General features: G+C 43.2%; 1 protein-coding gene across 1 annotated transcript in view; it reads right to left on the bottom strand.

The window, feature by feature from the left end:
- NOSTRIN (nitric oxide synthase trafficking) overlaps positions 1-20,839 on the bottom strand; it is a 30,204-nt gene extending 9,365 nt beyond the window's left edge. Inside the window, 9 exon segments of the mRNA XM_034786046.1 lie at positions 949-997; positions 2,061-2,186; positions 2,287-2,385; positions 5,575-5,652; positions 5,654-5,710; positions 7,996-8,179; positions 13,792-13,863; positions 18,886-18,971; positions 20,807-20,839. Coding sequence (XP_034641937.1) covers positions 949-997; positions 2,061-2,186; positions 2,287-2,385; positions 5,575-5,652; positions 5,654-5,710; positions 7,996-8,179; positions 13,792-13,863; positions 18,886-18,971; positions 20,807-20,839 — 784 coding nt within the window.
- Positions 20,840-23,761: the final 2,922 nt, after the last annotated feature.

Here is a 23,761-nt window from a genome sequence, read left to right as displayed (position 1 = left end):
TGGGATTTAACACAGGGAGGATAGTTGCTAGAGCGACCATCCGGAATCTTGTGTATCTGATGTATTTGTTGAGGTTGCAAAGGTTGAGAATAGGTTTCACACCCCCTCTTGGGATTGGGAACCTGAAAATACCAGGAGCAGAATCCCTGACTCTGATGCAGCAGGAGAACTTCCTCTACAGCTCCTAGAGCTAGTAGGGACTGAACTTGCTTGAGGAGCGATGTCTCGTGAAAGGGGTCCCTGAAGAGGGATGGGGTAGGAGAGTGGGGAGAAAAGATGGAGAGAAGCTGGATACCATAACCTGATATAATGGTGCTTAGGATTCTATTGTCCATGGTAATCGAGTCCCAACCACTAAAAATGAGCTAGCCTGTCCCTGAATAGGAGGGACAGAACTGGAGAGGTCACAACTGGATCACTGCTCTGGACACAGAAGTTAAAATGGGCTCTTGCTGGATGCCGGGGGAGGATGGGCCAGCTGACTGGCTGAACCCAGAAGCAGAGGATCTCTGCCTCTGGGATCTATGATCCTTCCTTGGGTAATCCCGTTGCCTCACCTGTAGCATAGATAATTATTAGAGCAAGTGTTGCAAAATATCCTCAGGAGGCAATGGGTAGGGCACAATAGGCAGCAGTTTTCAGCTGCCGACTTATGGCATCTTCTTAGCCTTAACATGGGCCAGGATCCTCAGTACTGGAGGACTCCTCTTGTTCTACCCACTAGTATGGAATGTCCAAAATTCCTTTGGGATTTATTGGCAAACGTTTTGCAGAAGAAGCTCAGGGATTTAATATATAAACAAGTATTTCACCATGCCATTATGCAGGCTATTATTTTGAGATCTGCTCCCCCTCTGTTTAGATTGCATATGCATAATAGCAACCCCAGAATAAATGAATGTTCTCATGACAGACTAAGCTTTCCAGCATATGTAGCAAACTCTTTACCTGGCAAAGTGCTAGAGCAAACTGCGTTGCTTGCATTGCCAGAATTCACCTATATGAAGTTCAAGGGAAGTATGTGATACATGACAGTAACAGTGTCATTGTGATGTATGGATAATTCTCCTCATTATGCATGGAGATGCACACATATAGCTAGGGATAAGTTAACCAGGAGGGTTGGCCTGCCATTATATTAAATTCATCAAGCCTCCCCTTGGGGGCAGAGGCAGCCCTGGTGTATGTCTGTGCAGAGCATGGCACAATGGAGCCCCACTTGGCTTGGCACTGCCGTAATACCAGTAAAAACAGCAGCAGCAGACGTTTCATTGTGTCATGCTGTTGACCTGCAGCATCGCTTCATGATGATGCGTAGGTGTCACTGTCCCAACACAGCAGCATTACGAAGGATCAGCAATCATAAATGACTTCTCATCAAAAAGAAATTAGGGGAAACTGCCTGACCCTGGGAGAAAGGAGATGGCAGAGACAGCATCACCGATCAGAAATGGGCACTAGTGACAAAGGGACATAGAGTAAGACCCCAGAGTGTGAAGCCATGCCCAGGGTGGACTGTACCACCCCTGACAAATACCTACGGGGTTGTCTCTTTTTCAAACTTTGGCAGAACTTGCATAGCTTGTCATGCCAATTAAATCCCACTGAACTGAGAATGATAATATTGCAGCATCGGTGGGTGTTGCCATTGTGCTGCGATATCGCATTGTGCTACACAGGCACAGGAGCATAGTATATTAGCTTGTGAAAACGTCATTCCTCATCCTTATTTGTGGCCCCTAAATATATGTCCCCAGGGACCTTCGTTCTCCTAATTCATTCCTGCAAGTAACTGCAGCTACGTTAATTAGATTAACCCTTTATGAAACAATTTTGAAAAATCACTTGCTACGTTTTATCGGGCCTTAAAGGGTCCAGCTTATGAATGGAATCGTTAATAAAGTGCTCAGCTTTTGGGGTTTACACTTCACATTTACTTCTCATTTTCAATCTAGTTTTCTTTATGCTAACATTCAGGGTCTTGGAATGAAAGAAAGAACAGATGGCAATAACAGAATAATAGATCATAAGCAAAGCTGCCTTCCTTGTGCTGTACTTACATAATAATCCGTTAATAAGAACATAGATTAGGTTTCAGGAGAGGACACTGACATTTCTTCCAGTAAAGTCTGAATGTCCTTTTCAGCAACCACCTGGCTGACGGCACTGCGAATCTTTGTGTGACCCTAAAATAATGGCAGAGGGTGGGACACCAATTCAGAATCAGGAATTGCAACAGTGTCAGGGAATTTAAATAGGAAACTAAAAATCTTAGGAACTCCATACTGCGACCAAGTTTTGTCCAAAACTGGAAAGGTGCTGGTTATAAGTATTTAGGATATTGCACAGAAGCTGCAATCTTTCCTTCTCCAGGTCTAGAATACTCTGAAAAAGGGTGGCAGCAAACAAATCCGTGACCACATCTTAGGGACAACCAACCAAAGATTAAATGTTCTGTTGATAGAACAGATCAGATCTTTTGTACAGCTGCTTCAGGGCATCAGGAGTCATTCTTCCCCTGCATCTTAAATCTATATAGCTCCTTTTGTTCCAAAGTGCCTTCCACCTTTACACAGAGCCCCAGTGATAATGCACTCATTTCCAGGCTGGAGGACAAAAAACACCTGCAGCATTGCGCAACAGCAGCAATGGGGGAAGTTGTGGCCTTAGGGCAAACCCTTAACTCCTATTAAAAATGCCATGGGGTATTTAATGTCCATACAGCAGCACCTCAGATTTGATACGCTCATCTCACCAGGCGCACATATGCACATACACCCAGCTCTGATTTATCTTCCTCAGAAAGGTGAAGGGATGAATAGACTGTATTGGAATTTAAACCTCTAAGTCCAGGGAGCCTATAACCTATGATGTAAGTGGACACAATGCCATTGACTTGGATTTGTGCCTCCTTACAGCCAGGTCTAATTTGACCCTAGCAGTTTGAACTCCAAATCTTAGACCACCAAGTCATCTCTCCACCTAAGAGAACAGTATTTTGTAAGCTTTTATTTTGAGCCACCAAGGACCATCTCCTTCCTGCACACATCCAACTCCCATTAAAGTTCACCAGCATTCCAATATACTAATGTCACCATGTTTGGTACTACTGTCAGCATAGCTGTGTCAAAGCCAATAAGTCAGAAGCTGCTTGCTCATTATGAGACTGCATGATCCAAATTCCTTTGCAATCTTATGCCTGCCCCTCAGTTAACACTGAACATCAGTCTATGACGCTCAATTCCCAGCATCCTAGCTGCAATACTCTGGTTAACGGATGGCCCGGTGTCTCAAATGCCATTCTCTCTGATGCAGGGACATTCTAAGAGCTGCCTATAAGGGTATGTCTACACTGCACTTAAAAACCCGTGGCTGGCCTGTGACTAGGGTTTGTGGGGCTTGTGTTAGGGGGCTGTTTAATTGCGGTGTAGACATTTGGGCTCGGGCTGGAGCCTGGACTCTAGGACCCTGAGAACTGGGAGTGTCACACAGCTCAGACTAAAGGAAGTACTTCTTCAGATAACACTCAGTCAACCAGGGGAACTTGTTACCAGGGGACATTGTGAAGGACAAAAGTATAACTGGGTTCAAAAACGAATTAGATAAGTTCATGGAGGATAGGTCCATCAATGGCTATTTGCCAAGATGGTCAGGGATGCAGTCCCATGCTCTGGGGTCCCTAAACCTCTGATGGCCAGATGCTGGGACTGGACCACAGGGGATGGGTCACTTGATAATTGTTCTGTTCTGTTCATTCCCTCTGAAGCATCTGGCATTGGCCACTGTCAGAAAACAGGATACTGGGCTAGATGGACCATTGGGCTGACCCAGTATGGTCGTTCTTATGAAAAACACTGACTGGTTTGGAACAATTCTGAGTATGTAATAAATACTGTATCAGTGGAGAGGGTAATGTTTAACAGGCTTTAATTACATTTGAGAGTAATCATTAAAATGATCTATGTCTACTTGTGAAAAGAGATTGGCATAAGTTTATGGCTAATTCAGTTGTGCAGAAGTGAAATCCATAGCACATTTAATGAACACTTACTTCTGATTACCTTTTTGGTCAAGCTGTAAACTAAGCTACAAGAAAAAGTCATTTAGTAGACAGCCAGTAGTGCAGAGCGCTATAGTCCAGTGGCCTGAGCACAGGTCTAGGAGCTATGAGCTCTCAAGCAGTGTCTCTGGCACCCACTGCTTTGTGACTGGAAGCAAGTCACTTAACCTCCCTGCCTCGGTTTCCCCATTTGTAAAATAGGGATAATGATAATTACTTGTAGGGGTTCTATCATGATATGTACTTATAGTATCTGGCGTGTAACTCAGCATAGTGTCTACATTGGGGATACACCAGGGATGAAGTTGGCTCAATGTGTCTAAAGCATTCCAAAAATGAAAAGTGCTATATTTGTGCTACTGCAATGCACTCAGCTTCACACAAACAATACAATACAGGACAGTCACTCTAAAACAGCAAAGAGAGGTCAGACAGCAGTTTAGCCCATTTGTCATGGAAAAGGCTTTTAAAGATAAAAGTATAAAGTGTAAAGGTAGTGTCAATCAATAGGACAGGTAGCTCACGTGAGATGTTTGGGCTTGCACTGACAAAGTCCTGCCTCCCATACTCACTGTTAGTTCTGGCTGCTTTACAATCTTCCACAATAAGCTGCATCATTACTAGTGTGCACCTCTCCCTTCCTGCTACCACTGCCAGCTTCATATGGAGCAATTTCTTCCACTGGTAATAGTGCACAGGTTCAGGTTCTGCATAGGTAGAGAAAGGGCCCTTGAACACTGCTATAGCTCAGTTCACCGAATATTTTATAGTCTAGCGCACAGACTGAACTATTCCCCCAGAGGTCAATCTGTGATGTGTTTAATGTTAAGACAAGAATAACTACACTAGACGGGCTACAGCACAGTGAATTCAATGGGCTGCCTCCCTTTCCATGCCAACTTTTATTTCTGTCCCCTTGAGTTTCTGATGGGGAATCAAGTGCATATGTCGATTCATATGTACAACAGGATAATTGACTAAAGGCCACAAGATTATCTCTACATAATTAACCCATAATTGTGAGCTAAAGATGTCCCCTACTATTTCCCCTTGACTAGAATTACGAGAGTGTATGATATTAAAGACCATGTCATTATGCCAATGAGGCAGATAAGAGAGGTATGTGAAGGGAGACAGAGAAAGGGGAAAGATAAGGAGAGGGCAAAAGAATGAAGCATCTGTCTCTCTGAATTTCCTAAAACTGCCCTGCAACATTCCCTTACTGCAGTATTTGGGGCTGTTTCTGAGGTAATATGAAACAATGATACTTCAGAGAAAGGAGCAAAACCAGGGTTGTCTTATTCCTTCACAAATACCAAATACTAGTTTTCACAGTGAATATTCATACACTAATTATCTTATTTATATTAGTGTAAATCAAGAGTATCTGTATTGAAGTAAATGGATTTACATTGGTGTGAAACTGGCATGAGATCAGAATCAGACTCAGAGTCCTTGGAAAAATATCAAAGTTAGAGACAGAACCGCAACAGAAAAGAAACCAAAATGCTTGCCTGGTAGCTATTTTCTAAAGCTGTCTCTCAGCTCGGTCTAGTTTTGTAGCCAGTTATATTTTTTTGATATAATATAATAATAATCTTCATATTCCTTTGTTAGTTTTGTTGCTGATTTTTCTAGCCTTCTGAGCAACTAAGGTAAAAATATAAATGTATATTTATAATCATAAATATTAAGGCAAACACAAAAGAGATTTTGCAAATGAATATTCTATTTCCTTCATTCACTTAAGACACAATTTGTGAGCCTGATTCTGATCTTTTGACAGGTCTGATTTTGCCAGCTTCAGCGATTGCACAGGATATGTATGCACCTGAGATCTAAAGCAGGACTAGTGCTACCTAGACTACAAAATATCAGAGTCATATCTAGCTAAAAGACACCCAGGCCTTGGACACAAGTGATCACCAAATCAGGGCCGGCTCCAGGCACCAGCCCACCAAGCTTGTGCTTGGGGCGGCACCTGGAGGGTGGCGGGGCGGTGCTCCGGCTCTGGCCGCCGGGGAGAGCGGGGCCACGGCTGGGGCTCGCCGCCCTCCCCCCGGCGCTCTGGCCGCCGGGGACAGCGTAGCCGGCCCTGCACCAAATACAGGACAACAGTTGAAGTTTAGTGAACTGAAAACAAGTGTGGGAGGCAGAAACATCTAAATTCTTATCTTGGCATAGCTGCTGCTCTTAGTGTGGCCTTGGTCAACTCAGCCTTTCTGTGTCACATTTTATCCACCTGTAGAAATGATGACAATAACATTTACCTACCTTCCTACCTCCCTCATGTGGGGACTAATTAATGTATGGAGAGCAGTTTGAAGATATAAATCGCCTATTACTTAAAGCATTTGTGTCTATATTCTGTCTGCTTTTCACTCTTTTCTAACACAGGGAACTTAACCTTGAAAGAAACATTTCCTAACGGTGCTTGAACAAATTATTTGTATCCTTAGTAATTTTATTGCTCTGATCAGTTTGTCAACAATTCACATGTTGGCAGTTGAGAGTCTGACAGGCCAGTGGAAGGCACGTTTTAGTTTTACCTGGACTTGAAATGCAGTTTTACCTCTAATTGCAAATGTAAATTATAGGGAAAACTTTGGTTACGTGGTTGAACTTATTCTTTTGATATCATCCCTAAATGAATCTCTTCTCCTTTTCATGTGCCCATTTCTGTGGCTAAAGAAAAGAATCCAACGGGATGTTACATTGAGGGGGCCTTGAATAGTCCAGGTTATTGTTTACTAGAAAGGGGTCTTTTGTGAAAGACTTAGAGGAGGAGTCCATTATTAGCCTGGGAGACTCTCAGCTGCAGCTGTTCTGATTGCTTTTAATTGGCTTTCCCCTTCTTTTGTTTATTTCTTGGTACAGGTTTTGCATTAGGCACCTGTTCTCATTGAGGTCTAGGACTATGTAAAAATTGGGTCTAGTTAAAATTCACATTATTAAAGAAGAATACCTGTGTCACAAATAATACCTTTAATTCCTACAACGGAGAGAATTTTAAAACCTAGCTCACTTTTCACCTTTGTTATTCTTTACTCTTGGTTAATTTGGGGCAGTGATCATTGTCTCATCTTATTATTCTCTGTGGTCTAGAAGAACTTACAGGGACCAACCAAGACTGAGGCCCCATTGTTCTAGGCACTTCACAAACATCTGTCTAAGGGTTTTATACTCTCGCCCATCGCAGTGGTATCTGAGAGCCGTCCACTTCAAGTCAATAGTGATAGTGAAAGCTCTAGTGTTCTTGGTAGAGTCTCTGGCATGTCTTCCATTTCAGGGTCAAAATGCTAGTTGGGGAAGGGGTTTGGGATTTGTTTTTTAAAAAAATAGATAAAGGTTGGAGGGGAAACACAGACCCTGAGAGGTAAAGTGACGTGACCAAGACCAAACAACAAATCAGCATCAGAGCCGAGAACAGAACCCAGAAGTCCAGTTCCTGTCCACTAGACCACATTGTCTCTCTTTGGACAGCAGAAACAGGCCAGTCAGTTTAACGTTTGTTTCTGGCCAGTTACAGTTTGTGGCTGCCATGCATCAACCCAAAGCTATAACCTCTGGGTTCCAGAAACCTGTTCCCACTGGAATTTCTAATAGTCTGAGAGTTTGTCAACACTGGCCACTGGGCCTGTTTTAAAGAAGTTTTGCCGCCAAATTATCCTCATCCCAGTTGAGGGTATGGACCTGCGTCTTTTGTGAAGCGTATTTTTATTTTATTTAATTATTTATTTTGAGTGGCATAGCTTAGAGTAATGCTTTAAAAATGGGTACTTTATGAAACAAATAGATTGCACATCAAACTCTCTTTGATAGGTACATCTGAAGCGAAAGTAGTGTCTGATTTTCTTTTCTAATGTAGCCATGGATGGTCTAAGTACATCCATTGCACAGATTCATGTACACAGTTGACTCTACGGAGGAGTTACCTTCTGCTTCTTCTTCCCTGTAGCAAATTGCTTGGTGTTTTCTACATAATGGAAGAGTGCTTCATGTTCCTTGGTAAACTGCATTAATTTCTTCTTGGCCTCCAGCCAAATACACCAATTAAAAAAAGAAGTCAGGTATAGAGTGCCGACAGTACTAACATTTCCAAGCAGAATGGCTGCAGAGCTTGCAAGACGTTTCTATAATATCATCTCACATGAATTATGCTTTCAATTCCTGCCCTCTCCATAAATCCTCTTGCACTGACTAAGAAGTTGTAACTGACACCACTTTATTGTCTGTTATGACCAGACATACTATATGTTCTCTCATATATTTGGTATTTTGAAGAAGGTAGCAACCCTTGCGAAAAACACTCAAAAGTGATGCAAACAACAAATACCACTTCCCTTGGGGACAAATCCGCACAATGCTTATTTGAACCCTGTGTCTTTGCTTACTAGCCACTTTTGGAAATGTAATATGTGAAAATCATATCACCTGAGTCAAACACCACTACAGGGCTTGGCACAGAGGAACTGCACTGGAGAATGAGGGTGGTGGGAGAGCAATTGGTAGGCTGAAGAATGGGAACAGAGCCATATCCACCACTTCTGTAGCCTCAGAGTTGCACTAGCCTGCATGCTGTAGCCCACTCTGCTTTGAGCGATGCCCTGCAACAGCCATTGCATGCATACTCTCATTCTGCTTTTTCGCTGTCACAGACAGGATCTACCTGCACTTACGCTGCACTCACTCACTGAATCTACACCCCTGACAGAATACCTCACTTGTAAAATTTACCAACCACTTCATATCCTTTTACAACTCCTACACACTTGCACACAGGATACCACCTAAACCTGTACTTTCCCCCACCCAACATTAAATCCACAGGCTGCTCTCACATCCTACCTCACTAGTGGCACGGCAAGAAGACCCCAGTGCCCTGCTACAGACACAGCCTACCCCATTTTGAATTGAAATGATGTAGACTGGAACCACAAGGTAGATATGCACTTCTTTCCTTTGATAACACACAGGGGGGACTTTGACTCAGATCTCCTCAGATCACTATCAGAGCTCTGTGAAGGAGTTTTCCGTCAGTGTAGGAATACCGCCTCCCTGAATGAAGAACGCCATATCGACGGAAGAATTCTTCTGTCAGCACAGCTGCATCTACCCTGGGGCCAGGTCAGCATAGCTATGTCAGTCGGGGCTGTGGGTTTTTCATCCCCCTGACCAATGTAGCTCCGTTGGTCTAACTTGGTGATACTCAGACCTCGGGTTCAGGAGCCAAATTAGCGATCAACATTACCCAAAAGAGCCACACTAGTGTCAATTCATTGTTTCATTTACTACAGTGCTATACATTCATATTTAAACAGTATGATGGGGAAATATTTATTTTTTATATTCTGACAGCAAATAAGTAAGTTAATAACATAGTGAAAGCATCCTGATTGGTTAATAATTACACCATACAGTGTTTTAATATAATGTGCTGCAAAGAGCCGCAGGGGGGTCACATTCAAGAGCCACTTGCGTGTCTCAAGCCTCAGTCTGAGTATCAGTGGCCTAGCTTTTTAGACCAAGCTCTAGTGTTTATATAGTGGTTTTCATCAGTAGATTTCAAAGCACTTTACATCATTATCCACATTTTACAGATAGGAAACTGAGGCACAGAGCGGTAAAGTGACTGGCCCAAGATCACCCAACAAGCCAGTGGCAAAGATAGGAATAGTCCCAGTCCAGTGGTCCTTCTACTAGGCCACACGGTTGCTGTGTGATTCCTAAGTGTTCCTCCCTCTTCAGTACATTTTGTTTTAGTGGAATGGGCTAATGGTCACGTTTGCAATATGTAGTTACTAGCAGGGCCAGCAAGAGAAATCTCATCTATGGTCTATGTCCCAAAACCTTGACAGTTTTATTACATGGTTGTTACTGTAAGTTTAAGCATGTGAGAGAAGACTGGTGTGTGTCTCTCCTTCTCCACGCCAGGCTCCACCATTCCCAGCAACATGTAATCCCCCTGCCAACATTTCAGCTCTCCTCCCCACCGCTCCCCAGCTCATTAAGTCATTAGTTGGCAATGGAGAATCCTTTAACATGTAAGAAGTTGCTCCTTGCTGTCTCTTGCCCTCGGCTGTTACATACCCAGCTTACTGGAGGACCATGTACTCCTTAGTTATGCCACCTGAACTGCACGCTGAGCTGGGCCCCTCACTCCTATTACCCACCTCCAGTGGGGACTCCTGCCCCTGCTACAGACACACTTCCCCAGCCAGGTCCATTAAGGGCACGTCTTCACTGGCAACGTTAAAGTGCTTTAACATGGCTTGTGTAGTTGTGGCACAGCGCTGGGAGAGAGCTCTAAAAAACCCATCTCCACGAGCGGCGTAGCTTCCAGCGCTGGTGCACTGTCTACACTGGCACGTCACAGCGCTGAAACTTGCAGCGCTCACGGGAGTGTTTTTTCACACCCCTGATGGAGAAAGTTGCAGCGCTGTAAAGTGCCAGTGTAGACAAGCCCTCAGAGTCTGCCCCATCTCCAAACTGGGATGTCCACTCCACATAAGGGGAATGTGTGTCTTAAATATTCATTTTCTGGGTTTCAGATGTTTAAATTGGTGTTACCTTCATTTCCCCCCCTCTTCCCCACCAGGTCCCAGCTCCCATAGAGGAGCAGGGAGAGAAATTCAGACACTCCAAAAGGAGCAGAGGGCCCCCAGATCCCAGAACATACAGTGGGCAAGGAGCGGGGTTCAGACCTCTGCAGAGGGGTAGGGCTCCCCCAGATCCCAGGACACACATGGAAGGGTAGTGTTTAGGACTGACAGCCTTCCCCAGCCCCTAAACCTCCCAATGTCCTCTGCTACCCCTCATTATCTAACCCTTCCTGTCTTCTCCCCTCCCACTCCCCCAATCTCTACCCCTCCCCCTTACCTGAGCCCTCCAACCCCTCTTTCCTCCCCATCACCCATTCCCATAATATCCCCATCCCTCACTGCAGACCCAAACTCCTCTTAACATAAGAACAGCCGTACCGGGTCAGACCAAAGGTCCATCTAGCCCAGTATCCTGTCTACCGACAGTGGCCAATGCCAGGTGCCCCAGAGGGAGTGGACCTAACAGGCAATGATCAAGTGATCTCTCTCCTCCCATCCATCTCCATCCTCTGACAAACAGAGGCTAGGGACACCATTCCTTACCCATACTGGCTAATAGCCATTAATGGACTTAACCACCATGAATTTATCCAGTTCTCTTTTAAACGCTGTTATAGTCCTAGGCTTCACAACCTCCTCAGGTAAGGAGTTCCACAAGTTGACTGTGCGCTGTGTGAAGAAGAACTTTCTTTTATTTGTTTTAAACCTGCTGCCTATTAATTTCATTTGGTGAAATTCTAGTTCTTTTATTATGGGAATAAGTAAATAACTTTTCCTTATTCACTTTCTCCACATCACTCATGATTTTATATACCTCTATCATATCCCCCCTTAGTCTCCTCTTTTCCAAGCTGAAGAGTCCTAGCCTCTTTAATCTCTCCTCATATGGGACCTCTTCCAAACCCCTAATCATTTTAGTTGGCCTTTTCTGAACCTTTTCTAGTGCCAGTATATCTTTTTTGAGATGAGGAGACCACATCTGTACGCAGTATTTGAGAGGTGGGCATATCATTGATTTATATAAGGGCAATAATATATTCTCAGTCTTATTCTCTATCCCCTTTTTAATGATTCCTAACATCCTGTTTGCTTTTTTGACCGCCTCTGCACACTGCATAGACATCTTCAGAGAACTATCCACGATGACTCCAAGATCTTTTTCCTGACTCGTTGTAGCTAAATTAGCCCCCATCATATTGTATGTATAGTTGGGGTTATTTTTTCCAATGTGCATTACTTTACATTTATCCACATTAAATTTCATTTGCCATTTTGTTGCCCAATCACTTAGTTTTGTGAGATCTTTTTGAAGTTCTTCACAGTCTGAGGTTTTGGAAAGAATACTAATAGATGGATAGATTGGTTAAGATGAAAAATCTGATGCAACCTTAGGTAAGAACCTTGGATGAGGATGTAAAGAAACCTTATCATGAAAGAACATGGTAAAGGAGGGATTCTGCCATCAAAGCTCCAATCTCCCCAACCCTATAAGCTGACATGATGGCAACTAGGAAGGCCATCTTCATAGATAAGCGAAGAAGGGAACAAGTAGCCATAGATTCAGATGGAGGTCTTGTGAGGTGGTAGAGGACCAGATTGAGGTCCCAGGATGGAGTGGGGCATTTAATGTGGGGTAAGAAATTAATTAGGCCCTTAATAAATCAGGATGACACTGGGTGAGGAAAAATGGAGAATCCCTCAACTGGAAGATGAAAGGCTGATATGGCAGCCATGTGTATCTTGACTGAGCTGATATGGATAACATGGATATCTTCAGATCCAGCAAGTAATTCGGGATGAGAGAAATGGGAACCAACTCAGGCCACAGGTAGCGATGACCACAACTTTGGGCAAATCTGGTCCATTTCTGCAGGTAAGTAGTGTGGGTTGATGTTTTTCCACTGTGTAATAACACCCGCTGCACCTCCGTAGAGCAGGAAACCATCCGGGAGCTAGGCTCTGAGACACAGAACTGCCAGACTCGCATCCTGAGACAGGAGATGAGGAATAACTGGGAGCTTAATCGGGAGGTTGGACACAAAAGTAAAGCAGGTAAGGGTACTAGGCTTGCCTCAGCCAGGTAGATACTATGAGAATAACACTGGTCTTGTCCTGCCTAAGCTTGTTCATCACCTTTAGAACTAGGAGTTGGGGGAAAAGTCATAGAACAGACTGCTCTCCCAGGGTAGAAGGAAGGCGTCGCCCAGGGAGAGGTGACCCAGATCCCCGTTTGAACGGAAAAGAGGACACTTCCTGTTCTCAGAGGTGGCAAAAAGTTTGATATCTGGCCATCCCCTTCTCTGGAATATGTCTTGGAGGATCTGAGCATCCACCTCCCATTAGTATTCATGGGAGACGTGTCTGCTGAGGGCATTGGCAGTGGTGTTCCAGATGCCTGGAAGGTAGGCTGCTGAAATTTGGATGTGGTTTGTTATGCACCAGCTCCAGCACCTTTTACAAGAAAAAAGTAAAGAGGAAAGCCACATATGCTCTCAGTGCACATGCTAGTGTTCTGTCTTGGGCCAAGGTGGGAGAGAAGGAACTCAGGCCAGTTCGCCTGCACACCTTATTATAGTCTTGGTGTTTGGTCCACATATGCCTCCTCTTGACAAACAGGCACTGCTAGCTAGAAATCTGCAGTCAAGGGCTCTAGAGGTGCATGCAACTTGAAGTGGAGCACATATGGGGACACTGCTCAAAGAATAATCTACATTAGCTTTTGCAGGATGACTCCTGACACCATCGAGCAGTTCTGATTCCATCCGCTAGGGGGCAGTGCTACCGACACACATGAGCTGATTCAAGTTTGATTGTAGAAGGGGTCAAAGAATTTGGTTGACATGTGCTTAATTATTTTTATGCCAGCTCAACCCTAATTATTACATAGGATCTTCATCTCCAGATCCCTTTCTCTTATTAAACACTTAGGGCCAAATCCAAAATAGTGTTGAGCTCCTGCAAGCTGTTTAGCTGGTGATCAGCACCTTTCGGAGTTGTCCTATACTGTCCTCCACTGCAGTCTAGAAGTTGGGAAGCAGTTTTTTGAAAAGTGTTGAAAAGGAAGAGCCTACGCTGTACTCTTTTCATTTACACTCCATCTCATTTTTGAATTTGGTAGATGTTACTTACTTTAGCTTCATCTTGTCCAAAGCTTTGGTAAGCTTCTCCAGTCCTTTGGCATAGCTAATTTCTAAGTTAGCCCTGTCAATATAATAATAAAAATCATAATGCTATGTAATAATTATTCAATCATTACCTGACCTGTAAGCTTTGAACAGCTCTGCTTAAGCCAAAGATTTGGTGCTTACAATGAAAGAAAATTGCTCCAACATAAAAAAGGGAGTGATCTCATAGTGAATATACACATATGCAGATCTTTCAGTCACCCAGGCATATTCCAGCAAATCACACTAGCTCTGTAACACCTATAATCATATAATGTATCATGACTCAATTAACATGGCGTACTTAATGTAGCTGAGCATAATGGCAAATCAGGTTAGCTCTTACTACCTGTACAGGATTGAACTCCAGGGGATACTAGGACATTGCCTAGATAATACCAGACAGCAAAACTTTTATTATTATTTTGTGGTTTTGAATAGATCATAATTAGTTCTATTCAAACATTATATATAAATTCCATACAAAAGAACTACACTAAAAGAATATGAAGGTTGACAAGTCAAGCACTCAGAAGTTAGGAAATGCCAGTATTAAGGTTGTCTGCGGAACCTTAATTTGGCCCCCTGATGCATTTGCACTATTATATAGTCTTTAATTATATGATCGCATGCTATTTTTCGACAGGACCACTGCCTCATTTAGTGCACAGGATGGATGGTGCTTCGGGAATGAATCAGGTTTGTATTGTTAATTAAGCTATTGTCCCAGTCTCCTGGCCCAGCCAGTCCAGTCAACAAGCCAGAGCAGGGTCCAGGACATAGGCACCGGCTTTTCCCTTTGCGCAGGGGTGCTCAACCCCCGCTCAGCCCCAGCCCCACTCCTTCCCCCAAGGCTTCACCCCTGCCCTGCCTCTTTCCACCCCTGCTCTGGCCCACCCCACCTCTTCCTGCCCGTTCCGCTCATTCCTCTGAGCGCGCCCCATCCCTACTCCTCCCCGTCCTTCCCAGCACCTCCTGCACACCGCAGAACAGCTGGTCACAGAAGCGGGAGGCGCTGGGGGGAAAGAGGGGAGCTGGCTGCTGGTGGGTGCTAAACACCCACTAATTTTTTCCATGGGTGCTTCAGGGCTGGAGCACCCACGAAGTCGGTGCCTATGGTCCAGGACCAGGTCTAGACACATAAAAGGGCTAAACATTTAGATGGTGAAGTTAAAGAAGACACAAATAGTGTTAAGTGGATTTCCCCTCACCTAAAAATTGAGATATCTACAGTTGGGAGATCTGAACTGAACAAGGGCCTATGCTAACCTTTATTGGCTATCCCATTTTTACCATCGCTGTTTTCCAGATTAATCTCTACATGCCGGACCAGTTCTTTTACTGACTTGCCTTTGTGAATTTTTTTGGACTGGGTACAGCAGATGATGGGCCCAATTCACTATTGTCTTGCACCTTATGTAGTGATTTACACCAGTGCAAAGTGCTCCAGAACTTCAAGTGGTGGAAACTGACATTCCCTTTATTGTGCTATGCTGATTCATATCAGGTGAGAATCTGGTCCACTGAATGTAGAGTGGGTAAAAATTGTTACCATTCTGATTGAGCAGTATCTGACATGTACCTTACACAGGTGGAAATGACTGTAAAAGGCACAGTGAAGCCGAGAATCAGGCCACATATGTTAACTTTTGGCTAAGACGTCTAGGAAGTAGCTGATTCATATTTTAGAAGCTGGAAAGACACAGGTGAGGGAGAAGTAGAAGTAATGGAAGAGGAGACGCCTGATATCTTTGTCCATGTGGGTGATTTATTAGCTGTCTGCATTAACTCTGGGTACATTTAATTTAAATATTTAGTTCATGTAAAAAGTGACTGGATAATTAAGAAGCTTGTACTTAAGCTCATAACAAGAGCCAAACAGAAGACAAACTTGATAGTCTAAATCCACCCTGCTGTAGCGCCATTAAAGGAGCACATCAGGGATGAATTTGGTCCACTGTATTTTTAAGATTAATTCTGGATATTCTGTTGCAAACATCGTTTCCTGCTGACAATTTTGCTGAGCAGTTTGTAAAGTCAGGGAAGCAAGCTGGTAAAATTACATTTCCAAAGAACAGATCTTCAAAGAAACCTCCTCTGATGTGCAACCCTAAGAACAGTCATCTGCAGTATTGCAGCAATTATCTGTCATTTTAGGTTCCGATCCTCACCCATACTGGTCCATAATTCTTGTAATCAGGCTGCATGGGATGGCATTGAAGCAGACATCACCCTGTCTAAGTGTTCTGCTAATGCACCATCATGAAATAGTTATGCCCAGTTGTATTCAACGTTCATGTAATTTACATGAGAAAATTGGTTTACATCCCTCAGCCATGCCTGCCGGCTTTCACCAAAATGTAAGTTATCAACAGGGGTTCTTGGTGCAAAACAGGGGAAACAGAATATGAAGAGAGGGAGCCTGACAAAGAGACAAGAGAGACTGAAGGAAAGGGAAGAAGCCTGGCACAAATGAAGAAAATAAACCCAAATCTGTGAACAGCCCTCACCGCCCACTACTGAAATATACCAAAAATCCTGGTTCTGCATACTGAAGGTCTGACTCAGGTGGCCAGAATTTACACAGCAAGATGACACTGATGCTGGCAGCATTATCAGGGTAATATTTTCACAAGGACAAAAATGGCCTTGTTCAATTTCTCTGTTGCTCTTCTGCAAAGGCAGGCAAGTAAGTCTTATTGGTGCTCTGTGGCAGTGGGATTCGCAAGAGGATCATATACATGATAAACCTGTATCTCCTGGAATAAAGTAAAAGGGACCTGAGACAATTCAAACCCCCATGCAGCGCTTGAGTCTCTCCTCATTTAGGACCTGCTCCTACTTCCATGGGTGTCAGTCCTATTGAACACTGGGAGATGGATCTGGTCCTTGCACTGGTATTACACCAATATAGCTCCCTTGACTTCCCTGGGCACACTCCTGATTTACACTGGTGGAAGTGAGATCAGAACCAAGCTTGGAGCGTGAAGTTTGCCTGGTCTTGTTCCCCATAAACAGATTGGGCTAAATTCTGCCTGCTTAACATGGATATACACTGTGTGAAGGAAGAATTTGGCCCAATGGATTTTCCCCAGGTGCAAGATACAGTCACCTGTTGTTCAGAAAAGCAGCTGAGATGTTTTTCAACACATTGAAAATGCATTACCATTTTAGTGACTCTGGACTGCATTTGTGTTCATGACAAAACCAAACACCATGCACGTTTTGTGTGACTTTGAATTTTGTTGCCATTAAGACAAATACCTTACCCTCTTCGGAGCTGCCGTGTCCCTGCACCCTACACTTGGATGGAGGCTAGTCAATCTGGCATAGTGAATAGAGTGTGTAATAATAATAATGGGAATCCAGAGCAGCATTGATTATATGGGCAGAAAGGTGATGGGCTCAGCGCTGCAGTTACTCTTAGAATTCCAGTGGCTAGGGGAACAGCCTCAGCCTTAGGCACACGCTCAATATTTAGAGAATGTGTTTAATCACGCAATTGCCATCCATTTCCTGGGTGCTGAGAAGTGCCTACCTACTGCTTTTTTCTCTTATGAGGTTGGCACTTAATGTACCCACCTGTCCAAGTAAAAAAGAGAGAGAGAGTGACCGAGCAGGGGCAGAGTGGCCCAATAGATAGGGCACTAGAGTGGGACTCAAGAGGCTTTGCCTCAGTTTTCCCATCTGTAAAATGGTGACAATGCTATTTCCCTCTATTGTAGAGCACGTTGGGAATTTCTGGATGAAAAGTGCTGCATAATTGCTCACTAAGCTACCTCCTTAAATTAAATGAAGACCAGATGAGAGCAAATTTATTTTGCCAGCTTCTGCAAACATGTCTGTAAAATGACAAGCTTTTGTGCTGCTGGCAAGAAGCAGCTCTTTCAAAGCCACTTTAGGAGGACAAGTGTAATTAAAAAGGAAGATGCTCTTTAAAAAGAGCCCAGATTGGAAAGAGAGCTGCTGATGAGATTAATACACGACAGAGGTGATTAAATATTTATTTTCAAATTTAATTAATTGCATTTTGCTGTTGAATTTCAGGTTGATTTTTTCATGTAGGTAGATCACAAAACTTTGCCTAATTAAGGCAAGACAGCCCATGGCCAAGCAATTATCAGACTGTCTTAACTAGCAGTTTTGGAACCACTGAACATCAGCGGCATGGAATTTCTATTTCTCTCAACTGACAGACAATTGGACAAGGCTTTTGGTTTGATTTCCCACCCAGGTTCAAAATGACCATTTTGTAGAAGTATCAAAGTCTATGTTAGATTTACTGCAGTTCCAGAAATAGTAAGTTATTCCCTATCAACTTCCAACTGTTCAGAAATGATGTACAGCCAGCATGCAAATCTGCAATACAAAGGAGGTTGAATATGTGCTGCATTGCAGTGGTAGGTCTTGCCGGATTTGTGGTGAGATAAACTTCTTTAGATAGAAGGTTAGCTTGTTAAGTTTAGGCTCCAGGTATCATGCTATGATTTTCTTTTATCTATAATCCTTATGTTTGCATTATTCTTATTCATTATCTCTTGAATCTTATCTCTTGGATAATCAACTGGTTGTTTTAATTATAAATACATCTCAGTGCTGTGCTATTGGAGAAGGAGCTGATCCTGATCTGAATCACACACGCTGTAGTGTACACTGTTCCCGTGGGGACAGCAGACATGTATGACTGTAAGTGTTCATTGGATAAAGGGGCTGGACGCTCCATGGAAATATTTCAAAGAGGCTCGAGGATTGGGGTGCACCTACTGTTAACCTGCAAGGCAAAGTAAAGGATGGCCTGAAATTGATCCTTCAAATCATGACTTGTCTCATTTAAAGAAGCTGAAACATGTGCTTATATATATACACACACACACACACACATTATATATATATATACATATATATATATATATATATACACACACACACACATTATATATATATATACATATATATATATACACACACACACACACACACACACATTATATATATATATACATATATATCAGAGCAGAAAATGTTGCCTCTGTAACTAATTGCTATTGAGCCCACGTACCTTTGCTGGAGAACAAACCTGAACTGTCTGCAGAAATTCTCTCCGTTTTTCGAAAACGCTTTTAGATCTTGGTACACTCTGTCATACTGAAACACAACATACAATTAGGCGATGTGTGCAGAAGTACTAGCTGAGAATGACAAAGGTATTGCCTAGCACATTTGTATAGGATGCATTCTTGGACTGAGGAGGGTTTCTTTGTATTCCAGGAATAGCTGGGATGTACAGTAGTATTGCTGTTTTGCTGTTCACTTCTTTCTTGACCCAACTTTCAAACAGATCAATTTTAAATGTCACTACAGAAACATCATTGTTATCCATAAATAATAAAAAAAATTCAGTAGGATTGATGTTTTTGTATTTTTCTTCTAATATAGAAAATGAAAATGTATGTAAGTTCCACTGTGTGTTTCTCTAAGCAACAGCATGAGAATACACTATAAAATATATTTTTGTAAAAAAACTAGAAGTACTGAAGAAATACAGAGGGCCTGACTTGTATGTATTGACATTTGATCCAATATATTAAACTAATGTCTGATCCTGCTCCCATGGAAGTCAGTGGGAGTCTGACATTGGGCTCGGTTCCCTGCTGTACCCCAGTAAAGTTTTCAATGATACTGCTAGTGGAAGTACTTCTCCCAGCAGAGAATCTGGTGTAGCAGAGCCTCACTAGACCACGCCCCCTTCCCTTGCCTCTTCTCCACACCTGCTTCCCCTCCCTGCCTCCTTAATCCCCACTATGCCAGGCTGTTCAGCTGATGTTTGGGAGGCAGTGGTAGTGACCAGCAGAGCTACCTTTGCCAGCTTTACATAGGCGGAGAAGAGATTCTTTTTGCACAAGGGGAATTCTCCAGGAGCAATGTCTGGCTAGTGAGAGTTCATTTTGCACTGGATAAACAGCACAAAGGGAACTTGCAGAATGGAAAATCTGGCACATGACTTCCATAGAGCAGGGCTGTCCCGAGTGAAGTAGGGCATATACAATAATAATGTTCTTTACCAACATGGGATTTGACATACCAAGATATATATCCTCAAGTACTGAGCCTCAACACCCTTCCCAGGATCATTTATGGAGAAATGACTTCACCCTCCATTGAAATGCAGTCAGCTCTGTGAAATGCTACAGTTGTTCAACAGCAAGCAGCCACACTGCATTACAGTGTAAGACAGGAAGTGTCTTATCCAACTAAAACTACAGGGGGATCGTTAGATAGACAGAATGTAACTACTCATTGAAACTGAGCCAGGATACTGGGGCTAATGAAAATTGCCTTAGGAAATTTAAACCACTCAGCATCTGAAAGATGGCACCTCAGCAGTGCCCTGAGCTTAGACAGGGATCCAATATTGACTCAGAAGGAAAGGTGTCGTTTACTGAATCATAATATCACTTTCTGCAACACTCCTCCAAGTACAGACCCTGCCTGGCTTATGAGATCTGGTGCAGCCAAGAAGGTATGGCAGCTAACTCTTACCTTTCATGTTCAGCCTTTATGAAGTCGTTGTCTCTGTTAGAAGTTTTCATATAATTAGGTAATAACTGACTTATTCCTAATACTCGTCATTGTGCACTTTATGAAGACAAACTCTGGCCATACAATGAACGTTTTATATGTATTGCAGTGGAGAGCGGCACACAGCCTATACCATCAATATACATGTGTGTATTGTAAACACAGCCTTAAAAATCAGGGATGATTTGCTGTTTATGTAACTTCCTCCTTGTTAGTCTTTCCTTAATGTGGACCAAAAGGAAGCTCTGGTGAGTGAAATCTTATTTATGAGAAAATTTCCTTGCATTTGATCTGTACATATTTTATATAAAATGTTGTGTTTTCTTTTTCTAGTAGAAACATAGACAACTCTAGGTAAAATGAGGTAAGTTAACATGCAGTAGGAAGTGTTCAATTCTCACATCCCCATTTTTGTATCTATTATATGCACCCATTACTCGACTATCCAGTAGAGAGCATACTTTACAACGTGACTGAGTTCTCTAAAGATCATCTTTTTTCCCAAGGGATACTACAACGTTGCTCAGAGAAAACATTGTCAATAAAATTAGAAGGCAGCAAAAAACATGTTGGAATCAATGGCAACTCTGCACACGCTCTTTTGTTATTATTTGGTACAAATGTTACTTTTCAATGAAACCAATCTCCCACATGACAGAAACACTTAATGATAGTGAGTTTCTGATGACGCAGATGCAAACATTAGGAAGTAAGACTCTATACTCCATTGACATATAAAATACCCACCACAAGATTACTCACCATACAGCTTCTCAGCGGGGTCATCATATTAGAATGGTTTCTGCCTTTGCTTTTTCACACTTGAGCCCAGCTCCCTGGAGCCTGCTATAAAAACTGGGTGTTTCCTGGGTTTCAAAGGTGGATTATATAATGCCAATGGATTATATATTGCCAACCAAATACAATAAAGATACCTGGGGAAGAGACTCCCTGTATTTCCTGGTAATGTAACAAGATCCAAAGCAGAAAGAGATGCAGATGGGGAAAAGTATCTGCAAAGAACCGAGCTGATGTTTTTCTTAATAAATGAGGTAAAAATCAAGCTGAATTGTTGTCCCCTTGCTTTTCTAATTAAACTACAGAATGGGTCTCATTCACCAAAGCACTATTTCAGTTTCATAGTAATGATTTTGATGGTGATACATAGGCATAAACCTGAAGTAACAGAGTGGTAAATCAGATGCAGTGTGATTTGCTTCCCCCGTTAGTTGATACTAGTTCTAGCAATCAATAACAGCCGTCTGTTGCTCCAGTTCCCAGCTCTGCCTCTTCTTCTGCAAAGCCTTCCCTTGCTCTCCTCACAGGCACAGGGCCAGTTTTACTGATAAACTCTGGCTGTCTTGTACTATTCCAACAGTGCAAACCCATCTCCACCAGCCAGTTAAGCCCGGTTTACGGCAGCTTTGCCTGAGCAGAGTGGCACAAAGCAGCCAGATCTTCTCAGTGAATCGAGGCCTGTGGGCTTTATTCCATCGTTGTCTGAAGTTTTGTGGCCCATTGATTGTATTAGTCTGAGGTAGTGTGTTAAGGTCTCACCGCTCTCCATTGCCTTGCCCCGTACGTACTCACTGACACCCCTGCAGAATCAGTGTTCAGCCCTCTCAGAGAAGACTGCGGCTCTTCCTGAGAGGATTAAGTAACATTCTTCTAAAGTGCTTGGAGGATAAGAAGCGGTAATTGTAACTTTACCATCACACTAATAAATTCAAAGAATGAATTTAGCAATGGTCTTTCCATCATGTAGTTAATCGTTGTAGCATTTCATTGCATCACAGAATTATAGAAGCAGCAGGAAGAAGCACCTGAGCCATTTAGACTCTGTCAGGGCAGGATTTTTTCCCTATAGCTTTTTTTCCTTCCACCACATCATGTGATGGAGCATTTCAGAGTCTAACATTGCTCACTGTCAAGATGTTTTTTCTGCTATTCAGCTTACGTTTTCCCCTCATGTAATTTCCTTTACTCCCAGCTACGGCTCCTTGTACCACATTAAATAATTCCGCTCCATCCTGGCTGTTAGAATGAGTAGTATTCACAGACTAATTCAGACTCTCAGGTGTTTCTTAGCTGCAGCTTAGACAAGGTCTATACTGAGGCTCTGACTTCCTGTGTGCGGACTGCTGTACTCACATGGCACCACACTGAGTAACATGGGGCTCCGGGCAGGCCATTTGTGTGCAAAATGTTGCAGGTTTGGAGCCTTAGCTTTTTAATATTGCTTCATTAGTCAGTCCCACTTATCATTTTGGTCGCTGTTCTTGGAATTCCTTTTAGTTTGTCAATATCCTTCTGTTAATGAGGTACTCAGAAGTGAGAGTGGCACTACAGTAGCCATCACACCATAGTGTACAGAGCTTCATGATGTGCCTCTTCACAGCTGCTCAAAATTTCACTGGCATATTTTTGCCACCATCTTGCATTGCAAACTCAGGCCTGATTTGTTTTTCTTATTATCCTTGAGACTCTTTCATCATTCCTGCTTTTCAATTTCTTCCTCCCACTGAATCTCTGTGTGGGGTTCCTTTCTCCCAGGGTGCATTAGCTCGCATTTCTCAAAGCTGATTCACAGTTTGTTATTTTGCCCACGTACCTGATCTTTCTAGGTCTCTTAAGTATTATTTCCCTTGTCTCACCCGTGATTTGCAACCCCTCCTACTTTAGCATCACCTGTGAACTTCACAAATGTGATCTCCTGTCTGTCAGAGATAATCTTGTGCTTCTCTTTCCGGGCTGACTCTAGGCATTTATGTCACCTCTCGCTTCAAACCAGCCTCAATGTCGATATGCTCTTCTTTTAGCGCTAGATTGTCACTAGCAGTCAGCAAGGGAGACAGTGCAGGCAGGGCCGGCTCCAGGCACCAGCTTGTTAAGCAGGTGCTTGGGGCGGCCACTCCGGAGAGGGAGCGAAGGACCTCCCGCTGAATTGCCGCCGCAGATCACGATCACGATCGCGGCTTTTTTTTTTTTTTTTTGGCTGCTTGGGGCAGCCAAAACCCTGGAGCCAGCCCTGAGTGCAGGAGACACAAGCTGCCCACAGCTCCAAGAGGTACAGGGACTACATATGCTGTCCCATGTTTTATGATCCCTGGCCCTGCCCCCATTGCAGTGGCTTCACCCTAGGGAGCAATTCTGGTGCTTCCAAAGCAGAGACAGTACTTGGTCTGGAGCCTCAGGAAGGAGGCACACAGTGGGAGGCGGGCTGCTCATCTGTGCAACAGTCAGGCAAATTCTAGCCCTTAATATACGATGAGCTTATAGCCAAGTTTCACAGGGATCAATCTTAAGGCTCCAGGTGTTAATGGAGAATATAAATGGAAGTCAAATAATTAGATTTG

This window comes from Trachemys scripta, chromosome 11, assembly GCF_013100865.1.
Source record: "Trachemys scripta elegans isolate TJP31775 chromosome 11, CAS_Tse_1.0, whole genome shotgun sequence".
In the NCBI taxonomy this organism is placed as follows: Eukaryota; Metazoa; Chordata; order Testudines; family Emydidae; genus Trachemys; species Trachemys scripta.
The sequence above is the reverse complement of the archived record's forward strand: the minus strand, read 5'-3'. Positions and strand labels throughout refer to the sequence as shown.